This window comes from Amphichorda felina (genome assembly GCF_050947745.1).
Source record: "Amphichorda felina strain 45539 chromosome Unknown scaffold_2, whole genome shotgun sequence".
NCBI lineage: Eukaryota > Fungi > Ascomycota > Sordariomycetes > Hypocreales > Bionectriaceae > Amphichorda > Amphichorda felina.
In genome coordinates this window covers 2,368,611-2,380,901 of record NW_028145048.1, presented here as the reverse complement: position 1 = coordinate 2,380,901, position 12,291 = coordinate 2,368,611, and the positions used below count along the sequence as shown (strand labels likewise).

General features: G+C 57.0%; 3 protein-coding genes across 3 annotated transcripts; all 3 read left to right on the top strand.

Annotated features, from left to right (window-relative positions):
- Positions 1-1,001: 1,001 nt before the first annotated feature.
- Positions 1,002-2,687, top strand: ACO1O0_002307 (uncharacterized protein; the record flags this gene model as incomplete). The annotated part of the gene is made up of 1 exon (XM_083191779.1): positions 1,002-2,687. The coding sequence occupies one exon, from the start codon at positions 1,002-1,004 to the stop codon at positions 2,685-2,687; it is 1,686 nt and encodes a 561-aa protein (XP_083052993.1).
- A 708-nt stretch (positions 2,688-3,395) lies between these two features.
- Positions 3,396-4,634, top strand: ACO1O0_002306 (sialidase family protein; the record flags this gene model as incomplete). The annotated part of the gene is made up of 1 exon (XM_083191778.1): positions 3,396-4,634. The coding sequence occupies one exon, from the start codon at positions 3,396-3,398 to the stop codon at positions 4,632-4,634; it is 1,239 nt and encodes a 412-aa protein (XP_083052992.1).
- A 1,544-nt stretch (positions 4,635-6,178) lies between these two features.
- Positions 6,179-6,892, top strand: ACO1O0_002305 (uncharacterized protein; the record flags this gene model as incomplete). Its single annotated transcript, XM_083191777.1, has 1 exon — positions 6,179-6,892. One exon carries the CDS (start codon positions 6,179-6,181, stop codon positions 6,890-6,892), a length of 714 nt encoding a protein of 237 aa, XP_083052991.1.
- Between the last annotated feature and the right edge of the window lie 5,399 nt (positions 6,893-12,291).

Here is a 12,291-nt window from a genome sequence, read left to right as displayed (position 1 = left end):
CCTATATCTAGAAGACCAAAAAAGAGGACCTGCTGGTTACTGCCAAGTTATCTACAGCGGGAGGGCCCTAGCACATGTAAGTCGTATAGTCTCTTATATAATAACCAATCCAACCTCTAGGCTGGGGAATGCCGGATACGTTCGAGTGCAGTGCTCATACGTCATCGGCTGAGACGAACAAAACAGCTACGTACGGATAAAAGAGACGTGCCGTGAAAGAACCGAAGGCAGTGGAGAGGAGATGCTGGGGAGAGGGAGTCGTGGCCAAGATTGGCCACAATGCAACGAGGTCCTCGCGCAAGTCCCAAGCACATTATAGGTATGTAACGTTCCAAGATATGAACCGTCTATCAGTTCTCCGCAGTCAAGGCCTCCAGGATATATGCACTGAAGGTGGCGGTATTCATCGACCTGCACTAGTATACCAATGGCTAGCTCCCGATATGGTCTTCATAGAGGTGATCCGCCGAGGTCGCCTCCGCGCGGGGCTGCATGTGGCTTCCCGACTGTAACGGCCCAACGGCTGGCTGGAGACAGACACAGCCTTGGGGCAAGCACAAGCATACGGATCATGCTTAAACGGGACGATGTAACGCATGATCTCCATATGATATATGTAATCAAGCCGTCGGCATTGATCTTGCGGAGTACCCTGCCCCCCCATGTCGAAACACGGCAGGATCGGCACTCGGCGTGTTGACCACGATGCGCACGACCGGAGGACCTGCAGGATGATGCATGCGCGTCGTGAGTGGTTGCCTGATTGGGCGAACATACGATCAAGGGTATGCGTTGATCTTGTTGCTCCTCCAGCTTTCTCGCAAGTTGCAACCGTAGGCTACATTGCGCAGCAAGTGCTGAACGCGTCCTATCGATCCTATCGATCCTATCGAAACAGCCGAGTTATTGCGACTGGCGAAGCATGTCAAGTCGTGTTGCCGCCTTGCCGTCCTTCCGCTGAGAATCAAAGCATTTAAAGGACCCGGACTGCCTGCTCCAAGATGGAGGGAGGCTTCCTCTCCATCGTCTGCACCTACATCTCATACTACCTATACTATCCTATACTACACTACTCCGCCATGAAGACTCAGGTTGCTCTCGCCACGGCGGGCTTGGCGAGCTCCGCTGCCGCCGTTGGCAAGAACGAGAACCTGCTGCCCCTGCCTCCCATGGGCTTCAACAACTGGGCCCGTTACCAGACCAACATCAGCGAGGCCATCTTCGTCGATGCCGCCGAGGCCATGCTTAGCCATGGCCTGCTTGACGCCGGCTACGACCGCATCAACCTGGATGACGCCTGGTCTACCATGGAGCGGAACGACAAGGATGAGATGGTCTGGGACACCAAGAAGTTCCCCCAGGGCCTGCCCTGGCTCACCGAGCACCTCAAGTCCAAGGGCTTCATCCCCGGCATCTACACCGACGCCGGCACCCTTTCGTGTGGCCGGTACCCTGGAGCCGAGGGCTACGAGGAGATCGACTACAAGACGTTCCAGTCGTGGGGCTTCGAGTACCTCAAGATGGACGGTTGCTATGTCGACCCCGCCTCCGAGGCCAAGTACCGCGATCTGTACACCAAGTGGTACGATCTGGGTGAGGCGGCCGAGAACCCCATGGTCTTCTCCGACTCGGCGCCAGCCTACTTCAGCGGGCTGGACAACCTGACCGACTGGTACATTGTCATGGGCTGGGCAGCCGAGTACGGGCAGCTGGCGCGCCACTCAGCCGACATCCAGGTGTACCCGGACGGCGACTCGTGGGCGAGCATGCAGTTCAACTACGACCAGCACATCCGGCTGGCGCGCTACCAGAAGCCAGGCTTCTTCAACGACCCGGACTTCCTCAACTACGACCACCCGTCGTACTCGCTCGACGAGAAGAAGACGCAGTTTGCCTTGTGGTGCAGCCTGTCGGCGCCGCTCATCATCAGCGCCGAGATCCCCGCCATCACCGCCGACGAGGTCGCCTTCCTGACCAACAAGGACCTCATCGCCGTCGACCAGGACAAGCTCATCCAGCAGGCCACCCTGGTCAGCCGCAGCGACAGCACCGACGTCCTGGCCAAGAGCCTCGAGAATGGCGACCGCCTGCTCACCATCCTTAACAAGGGCAACGAGGCCGCCGACGTGACCGTCTCCTGGGAGCGCATCGGCCTGTCCGCCACGGACATTGAGGGCAGCGAGCTGCAGGTCAAGGACCTCTGGACCGGCGAGACGGCCAAGGTCGGGGCCGACCAGGGGGGCATCACCGCCAAGTCCCTGGCCAAGCACGCCACTGCCGTGTACCGCATCGCCAAGCCGGCGGGCCCCATCACGCCCGCCGGCATCATCCTCAACACGCTGAGCATGACGTGCCTGACCGACAACGAGACCTCTGGCCAGGCTGCCTTTGCCAAGTGCGACGGCTCCGACGCGCAGACGTGGAGGGTCGGCGCGGAGGGCCAGGTCAGCAGCCTCCTCCGGCCCGGCGCCTGCATCGCCGATGCCGAGGGCAAGGTCCAGTCCAGCGAGGAGGGCTGCGACTCGGATGCCTGGACGTACCACATCTCGGGCAACCTGGTCAATGGCAAGTCCAGCAACTGCCTGACCGAGGGCGATGATGGCACTGCCACTGTTACGGCGTGCGGCACGTCGCTCAACGAGCAGGTTTTCGGGCTGCCTGTTGGCGTTGTCGTCAACGAGCCGTAAGGGTGTTGTTGTGGTCCTTTGAGGGGGGTGATTGACGAGGCCAGGGGAAAAGGATGAGAGATGAGTTGATGAATGGTGTCTACTATATCATACCACATATTTGATAAAAATACATGCTGAGTTTGGTGTGTGTCAAATCTTATTGCCCATGTTTGTTGAATCTTGCGTGTGAATCTTTCCCGACTGGAAACTTCGAGGTTGTGTGTTGAATGATACCAAGGTATTTCTGGCGACAATATCACCCTCATGCAGGAGATCCCCATACTGTTCCCATATTATCCACCTTGCCACCGGAAAGCCATAATACCCCACGCTCTGTAAATGCCGAGGGCGGGGTTCTTATCTATAACATGTGTTGGCTATGAGATGTAACAGTGTCGCCTGGGTGTGCATACCAACAAATCAACCGACGACCCGCTTCTCGCTTGGGGGGACCGGTCCTAATACCAGATGTAGTAAGCCTCATGATGCGTGGTTTCACCACGTTACGGATAGAGTTGGTTGGATTTACTGATCAGTTTCCTAGGTAGCTGACACAATGACATCCGGTGGTCTTGGGAGGTCACTACTATGTACCGTTGACTTATACGGACGGGCAGTTATGATGATGTAGATCCTTCGCATTTATAAAGCTGCCGTCTATTAGGGACAGACTCCCCCTCCCACTGCCCCAGACTACCACCCACTCAACCAACCCCTTTTATCTGTATGCGCCTCACCATGCACTTCAAGACTGCCATGACCGCCCTCGCGGCCGTGCTGCCGCTCTCCATGGCCCTGCCCACTGCGAGGGTGGATGGGCCAGCAGCATTGGATGGTCGCGCCCCAGACAAGAACTTCCAGAGCATCTTCGGTCCCGAGACGGTCTTCAAGGGCCTGAAGCGCACCAACGGCGAGACGTACGACGGCACGTCCAAGTCGGTGCGGATCCCCGCGCTGGGCGTCACCAACAACAACGTGATCCTGGCCGTGACGGATGCACGAGTCGACGACGCAGGCGACCTGGGCATGGGCTCCAACAACATCCAGATCGCCCTGAGCCGCAGCACCGACGGCGGTGACTTGTGGTCGCACCCGGCCATCATCGCCGCCACGGGCAAGGAGGGCCAGGGCCTGGGAGACGCCAGCGTCCTCGTGGACCGCACCTCCAACACGGTCTTCCTCTTCTACAACCGCTCGCCCGCCGCGGGCATCAGCTTCAACTCCAACGGGAAGGGCTCCAACGCCGCTGACGACGACTCGGTCCTGCACGTCACGTACATGTCCTCCACCGACGACGGCCAGACCTGGAGCGATCCCGTCGAGCTCAACCCGTCGGTGCGCGACGAGACGTGGCAGAACCAGTTCGTGTCTTCGGGCCACGGTACGCAGCTGTCCACGGGCCGTCTCCTACAGCCCATTGTGTTCCGCGACGGCCAGGGGGTCACGCACGCCGCCAACCTCTACAGCGACGATGGGGGACAAACCTGGAGGCGCGGCGATGCGGCGGGCGAGCACGTCAACGAGAACAAGGCCGTCGAGCGCAGCGACGGGCGCGTGGTGCAGAACCTGCGGCACAACTCGGAAAGCTTCCGCTACTACGCGACGTCCACCGACGGCGGCGTGACCTTTGCGCCCATGACCCGGTCCACGCTCATCGACCCCATGGTCAACGCCGACGAGTTGTCGTACCTGCGGCCCAAGGACCGCTCGCAGGGCAGGCCGACCAGGACGGCCCAGGCGCTCTTCTCCAACCCCAAGAGCAGCTCCGGGCGGCAGGACCTGACGATCCGCTGGACCGAGGACAATGCCCGGTCGTTCTCGGAGGGCGTCCTGCTGCAGCGCGGCGGGTCCGGGTACTCGACCACGGCGATGCTGGATGACTATACCATCTGCGATCTCTACGAGGCCAACGACAGCGGCGAGATTCTCTTTGCGCGGTTCAACCTCGACTGGGTTAAGCAGTGAGGCAGGAAGCCCTCGGGCTACGATACATTGTGGACTGTCGGTTTCTAAAGGGGAGGTGGGAAACACTGCTGTAACACTTGGCCTGTGGTTTACGACTAACTAGGTGTTGACTCATGTGCTTAGGTAGCGAATACACCCCTTGCTGTCTTAAACACTATTGTTCCGTCGGAAAGAGCTTCTGGATTGTTAAAAAGATTTGAGGACAGTAATAACTTGACCGTGAACCCAAAAGTAGATACTAGATCGAGCTTCCACAGAGGCCACGGATGTTGTTGCCTCCCGTTGCGTGAGAACCAACGGCACACGGCGGGAAGGGCTTCGGCATATGTGCGTGCACGTTACATACATGATCCATGCAGTCTGGTAGTAGCTAGCTAGCTATTAGCATCGGCAGAGAGGAAAGGATGCGGGGAGAATGCGGGGGGGATGTAACATTTAGAATTGCCCAACTTGATGATAGATACTAACACTGAACTCGAGCAAGGCGCGTCGCGACGAAAAGTCATGTATATGGCCCGTCGGCAGCCGAATGGGGCAGGTGAGGGCATCAACCACATAATACTCCTACCGTCGGGTATTTACACGCAGAGGGATCTACGGGATAGAAGAGACCGGCAGCTGATAACTGATAAATCATATTGCTCTTGCGTACGGGTAGCTAATACTCGTACGAGTTATCCGTACAAGTGGTATTGCTGGACAGCCTATGCACGATGGTGCCTCCTCCACTCGTCCCCAACGCGATGGAGACGAAACAACATGTCCCGAAACTAACATAGCTGGGTTGGGGATAGTACGGAGGACTCCGTAGTGGATATGGGATCGTCATTGAGGCGCCGAGTGGGTCGGGCCCATGGGCCGCCATAGTAATCACGGCGACCTCTGTATGATTGTAGGGACCGAGTTAAGGACCTGACTGGGGAACCGTAGGCCCGGCGGCTATGCGAGATATGGCGATTGAGCGACACGCCCACGCGGCTGGAGGCGCCCAGGCGGGTCACAATCCATTCATCTTCCAGCCAACACGACTCCATCCACCAGGCTCTATTGGTACAAAGTCAGTAGTACTATCGGTCATGCGCTCGTGCCGTCGTTTGAAACGGCCGTGGCATGATCGGCAGAGCTGAGTCCGGGGTGCGTATAGCTCGGCCGGGAATCCGCCCGCGTATCGCTCCACAGCACTCGCAAGTTGAAACCCTCACCGTTCAACTCGACAAGCTTTGTCAACGGCCGTCCCAATCGCAGTCTGCAGCCCCGGAAGCTAGTGTAGAGTCCTTCTCCATTGACTGCCTCCTGTCATGTCCGTTAGCGTAACGTTCCATGTATTTCCCCTTTCCCATCTTTTCGAGTCTCTCGATGCGGAAACTCGACAAACGGGGATTCTACAACAACAAGTCGACGCCGTAATATAGGTTGCGACTTATAAGGACCTGGATATCCCATCGGGACCTCTAGATCCATCCACCTCCCCCAGCACCCTCAATTTCACCAAACAAACAAACACAACCCTTCACATCATCATCACCACCACCACCACCACCATCATGCCTTCCAAGACTCTCCTCGCCCTCCTCGCCCCCGCGGCCTGCCAGGCCATGACCTCCTTCTCCTGGAGCTTCGAGACGCCCCCCGAGGAGGGCGCCACCCAGGTCACCTTCCCCATGGAGGTCGTCAGCGCCGCCCACAACCAGCAGTGGTACTTTGCCGCCCAGTACGGCTTCACCAAGAACGGCATGGGCTACACAGGCATCCAGCCCCAGGAGGACAAGGACGGCCGCAGCCAGATGCGCGGCGTCTTCTCCTCCTTCACCGAGGGAACCACCACCGACGACGAGAACTGCTCCGACGGCGCCGACGGCGGCCCGGGAGTCAGCTGCGGCTTCGTCTTCGACCACGACTACTCGCAGATCCTAGACATGGTCGTCGAGAACGCCGGCGGCGACAAGTGGCAGGGCAAGGCCGTCAACGTCGCCACGGGCGCCGAGTTCCACCTGGGCTCGTGGACCCTGCCCGAGGGCAGCGGCAACATCAACGTCGGCGGCCAGGCCGGCTTCGTCGAGCGCTACCTGAACAACGACCCGGAAAAGTGCCACGAGATCCCCCACATCGAGGTCAACTTCTACAACCCCAAGACCGACGTCGAGGCCGGCGCCGGCAGCATTGGCGACGACATGAAGGAGTACGACTTCTGCAAGGGCGAGAAGAACTGGTACTCGCTCGAGTTCAACGGCGGCGTCAACATTGGCATGGGCTTCTAAGCAGCGGTGGAAACGGGGCCTCACTAAGCAGGGCTTGCTTGGATGGGCACAGGAAATGGACACTGGCTGACGAAGCTGCCTGGAAAGATTAATTTGTAAGATAGTATATCATTCGTTTTGTACTAGTTAGTTGCGTGTTGATGATCGCTTGGATGGAACAAAGGGGTCTAGTACGCAAAAATCTTACATGATATTTGTTAATGATGTCTGGAATTCCCATCAATGAATAGTCCTATCCCATTGACAGTCATGTCTTGCCAATCCAGCAGTTAACGTGAGAATTTACCGTGCATCCGGCACCCTGGGGCTTTGATCCCGCCTTGATTGATCGACCTCCCGCGACCCATTTCGCGGTGTCACGGTTGGAAACTGAGCCATCGTCGATTACCAAGCGTTGTATCCCCATGGAGGCTGCGAAACGAGGCGAAAGAGTCGCAACCAAAGTCACCGACAGTTGCCCTCAGTCGCCGGACCGGACACTAGCCAGCAGAGTGGCTTCACGCAGCCTCTCCGAGATACTCCCCGGGACACGGAAGCAAGTTGAAGATGCGGGATATAGACGATGCGTCCGTCCTTGGCCACGAACGAGGTTCCCCTCAGTCGCTGAGCCGGATACCAGCCAGCAGAGTGGCTTCACGCGGCCTCTCCGAGATACTCCTCGGGACACGGAAGCAAAGTGAAGACGCGGGATATAGACGATGCGTCCGTCCTTGGCCACGAACGAGGTTCCCCTCAGTCGCTGAGCCGGATACCAGCCAGCAGAGTGCCTTCACGCAGCCTCTCCAAGATACTCCTCGGGACACGGAAGCAAGGTGAAGATGCGGGATATAGGCGAAGTGCCAGTCTTTAGTCACGAACGGGGAGCCTGGTGGTTCTAGGCCGCGACGGAATGTCGCGTTGCAGCCCAAGCTCCGGAGATGGTTCTTTGTCACCGATGTTTGTCGGTCATAGGAGGAGGGGTTCGGAGGCACGCCCATCCCGTTGCTGTCGGTTAGGCCGTACCATGTGCATGCACCATGGATGCAATATATCTGCATCTGTGCCGGGACCGTGGCCGTCTTCGGAGCTTTTAGCCGTGGGCGCCCTCCATCACGACTCAAAAGAGGTGTCAGAGCTTCCCAGAAACGAGAGAGCCCTCATCGCGCCGTAGAGTTGCTATTCTCGCCAGATGCCTTTCGGTGTCACAATACACTTGCATTATCCTGTCCAAGGTCAGCCATCATACGCGGGTAGTATGTCTGTTTCAGTCAACCCCGCCTACGGAGTATGGATACGGAATTTTGATACAGCACCCGGAGCTTCCCGGCGACATCTGGCAATGGATAATTCAAAGCAGAGTCTTCTTCACTAAAGGACCAATACTCTAATCGGGACTTTCTCCGGCGCGCAGACAAAGGCATGGGGTGCCGGTTATATGCGGGACAGATATAGCCCGTTCCAAAAGTGGCCTGCGGCGGTTAATATCAACGACACACACTTCTGCGGTTGACTGGCGGGTGTAAGTTTGGACCACCCGAATCCCGCTCGCCGGTTGCCCGGGATCTCTTTGGCAGGCCTGCCCATACCGCGCTCGGGGAAAAAAAAATAAAAACCACCAGAAACCGATGGAGTTTCAGCATGGGTCTGAAGCCTCGTGTTGCGATCAATGCTCTAGTTATGTCAGCCTCTCTATTGCTCCGATCTCTCAGGAACACAATCCGGTGGGGTAGCATCAACCACGTGGATCATTGTAGTAAAGGCTGATGTTGCAGAATGGATATTGGAGCTGCTTTTTTAACCTATTGCTATGTTCGTTGAGTCGAGCATATCATATAAGGGTAAGCTATGTTGGTGGACTTCGGCCGCCGTCGTCGTCATGGGTGCACACTTGATGGAATAAGGCGTGCTCTGGTTTTGATGGCACGCGGATTCACGTTGAGCACTGCCATCGAAGGCTGAAGAGAAGAATACTAGCACAATTACCGGCTCCATCGCTAGGAAGCTGTAGACTCGCAACAACTAGTTGGGGACCATATGGTTCGAAATGCCGTCGGAGAATGCATCTTAATCCGTGTGATGAAGCGGGCCAAGGGTGACGACGGGCCGCAAAGATGTAGCAAAAGTGCGAAGAGTCTTAGTACTAGATTAGAACCTCCTCTTCGGGCACTGTAGGAGGCGAATCAAGGCCGATGACACGTGGTATCACCACACGGCAGTTATCTGGAACCAGGGAGCTGCATGGCGAGGAACGAACTCGACAAGAGGCGACTCATGGCTGCAAATCTTGGGGACAGCCTGAAGATTAATCCTGCAGTTAACTCGCACACAGGATTTCCGTCGCATCTGTGTCCTGGTCGTGCTAGGGTTTACGAGGTTCCGAGTTGGAGAATGGCTGCCACGTGAGGAGGCGAGTGCGTCACAACGGCGTTCTCTAAATTGAAAAGACTCTGTGACAGTGGCGCAACAGCACAGATGGTGGAAAGATAGAGGGGAGTCGTGGCCAACGGTCGCCATGAATAGCATCTGCCGGCAGTTGTAGATGAGGAGGAGCTGAAACATCAGACGAAAATCAGACACGCCTTCTTTGTCGAGTACATCCCCGCCGCCACTTCTGCGCACCTGCTGATCCCCAAGGGGGAGGCAGCCCTGCGGGACAATCTAGCATGTGGCACGTGGATTCAGGATTCAGGAGGCTCCTGAGGGTGGGAACCTCGAGAATCGGCAATACGAAGAGTGAATGTCTTGGTGATGTTAGTTACAGGGATCTGGACGATGAAACAGTCCCTGAGAAGAACGCATGGAGACTTAACCTGGACTATCCGTACAGGGCAGCCTGCAGCCATACACACAGACGGCCCCGTCCTGGAAGGAGGGGCCGGGGCAGATCCCCCAAAGCGTGTAGGGATAACGGTGTCTGCGGTGAACACGCGAGCATCCCGGATCAGCCAGCCGTTTTCGAGCTGGCTGCAACGGCAGCGAGTCAACGACGTCTCATCACTCGACGCTAGGGCGTTGTCGATGGTCTGGAGTCTAGTCGGCAACTTGACGCCTGGGCAGACAGACCAGTGATATGTCGCAGAGATCTGCAATGCGGGATGGTGGTTGTGGCTAGATGGGGTGGAGGGACGATGAAACTCGAGAGTGAAGAACTGAAGGTTAGCTTAGTTGACAATTCTCCTGGGTGGGCGCGTTTGCCATGGGTGCGTGTGGATGGGGATGGGGGGGGGGGCTGGTGAACGGCTGGTGCGCTGTGCAGCAAGTGCGATGGACTGTCCCTGTCCCTTCCTGGAAGCATCTCGGTGAAGAATCCCCGCCAAAGAACGACCAAAAAGAAAGACGAAACAAGGTCCCGGGTCGGACTTGACCTTCTTGACTTTCCAGCCCCACTTTCAAATTCTGTCTGACTGTCTCTGCTTCCTTCCCTGCCAATACGAATGCCTAGATGAATTTCCCACCACCGTCTTTCTGGGGTGCTTGTCAACTTTGGCTGCATTTCTGCTGCTTTGATCACCAAGTTGCTTGAGCACCAATTGCGTGCATGCAAGACTGGTCCTGGTCTCGTCAACTTTCATGTCCCCGTTCTCACTTCAAGGAAGGTGGAATGGCCGTCAATCTTCACCATTGTCGCAGGTACTGGTGAGTTGGTCCATGCGCGCCAGCCTCGTTGACCCAACTTGACCCAAGGTATCATCAGCACCTGAGGTATGTCTGGCATCGCGCGCGCAGAATGTCTCTGATCTCTAGTACCGATCGCTGCTACTACATAGGTACTACCTTAATGATGACTACTGCTAGTATCCGTAGTACGGGTAGGCATGTATTCGTACTCGTACCAGCAACGAACGTGGTCTCAAGCTCCCCACTATGAGTGCAAGTTCTCAGCTACCAACTTGTCGCCGCCCTTGGTTCAGCCAGGCTATCAGAGAAGAACGGCAGGGCCAACAAAGAACCGGGCTAATACAAGCATCGAAGCAGGGCGCAAAGTTTGCTATCTCATCACCTAGCCTAGTGTCTTTTGTCATCAGCACCGGGGCTGGACGTTGTGCTCCCGGAGGTGGGTCGGAGGTCGCCCGTTTCCCTGCTCGCCAAGCATATCACTCAATCGACACATCATCCTCGACTCTTCGCTATTGCTACAGATACTCTTCTATGGTTTGCGCTATAGCCATGGGTAGTGTCGTAGTGATCTTTCACTCCTATCGTCATAGCGGGAAAGGCTGGACATCTTAGTGGGGGGATGTGGGTGCCTGTAGGCTGGCACGTCTCTTCGTGCTGAGCCAGGGTCCAAGAGGTTTCATCCCATGCAGGCCTCCTCCGGCCGCCTCGTAGGCCAACTACTAGGGTCTTCTGCATGAGACTATCGCACGAGTTGTCACAACAGCCTCTGGAAGAAGCTGCGGAACCAGTCTTCGCTCCGTTCCGCGACCCCGTCCACAATTCGCGGCTGTTCCTGGTAACTCCTCCGCCCGGGGTGCCTCGTTTCTCGCATCTCGGAGACCGGGGTTGTCATTGACCTGCAGGCTGCAGTTGTTGGATCTAGCTGATGCTGCCTCGATGCAGAAGACCCCCTCCACCCCTCGTGCTGGCGCAACCACGAGTGCTACTATCCCAAGATGGGTCCCCTGCTCTACGGTACTCTGTCTCAGATCTTCCGCCCAGCCAGACACAGGCGGGGGCCCTCCTCCTTCGACTTGGGGAAACCCAACCACTCCTCCGTACTAGCAGTGACCACGGGAACGGTGGACGGACGCGAGTGGGGCTGCGCCGCCCTGACTTACATAGCACATCCTCTCGCCAGGACTTTGGGAGTCCAGGACTACGGATAGACCTGGCTTGCTTCTTGCAGCCCAGACCATACCTCACGGTAATAAGCGGAGCCTGCCACACCTTCCTGGACTTGGAAATTCCCCATTATTACGACCAGGCGTGGGAGTAACGGCCTTTATTATATTGCCACTCTCCCGGTCCGTTCCACCTCCCGCATTGCCTAGGAACCAGTCTGTTTCACCGTGCCGCCGGGCTCAGTCTTTTGCGGCCCCGGTCGATATCTCCCGCGGACTATCAACTCCAGCCTAATTTATATGTGACTAGAACCTTCTCGCCAACTGGTTCTGGAACATGGCTCATATTGCCAACTGCATCGCCGACGTGAGACCTAGTGCTGCATCAAATCCTCCCTCTGCGGGATTGCCCTTTGACTCGGTAAGGTCACTCGCCAACTCGTTCCATCGAGTGTCACAACGACTCATATCTCCCCCCAAGCGCACAACGCCAGTCACCCCCGCCGAAAAGCCACCTACCTGGAGAATGAAGCCGCAACCGGCCCCTAGTCAGCAAAAAAGATATCAGTTCTACCCTCGAGAGAGGGAGCTTCCGGTCCTCAACAACGGAAGCAGGCCCCTTGTTCTGGAGAAGGCCTC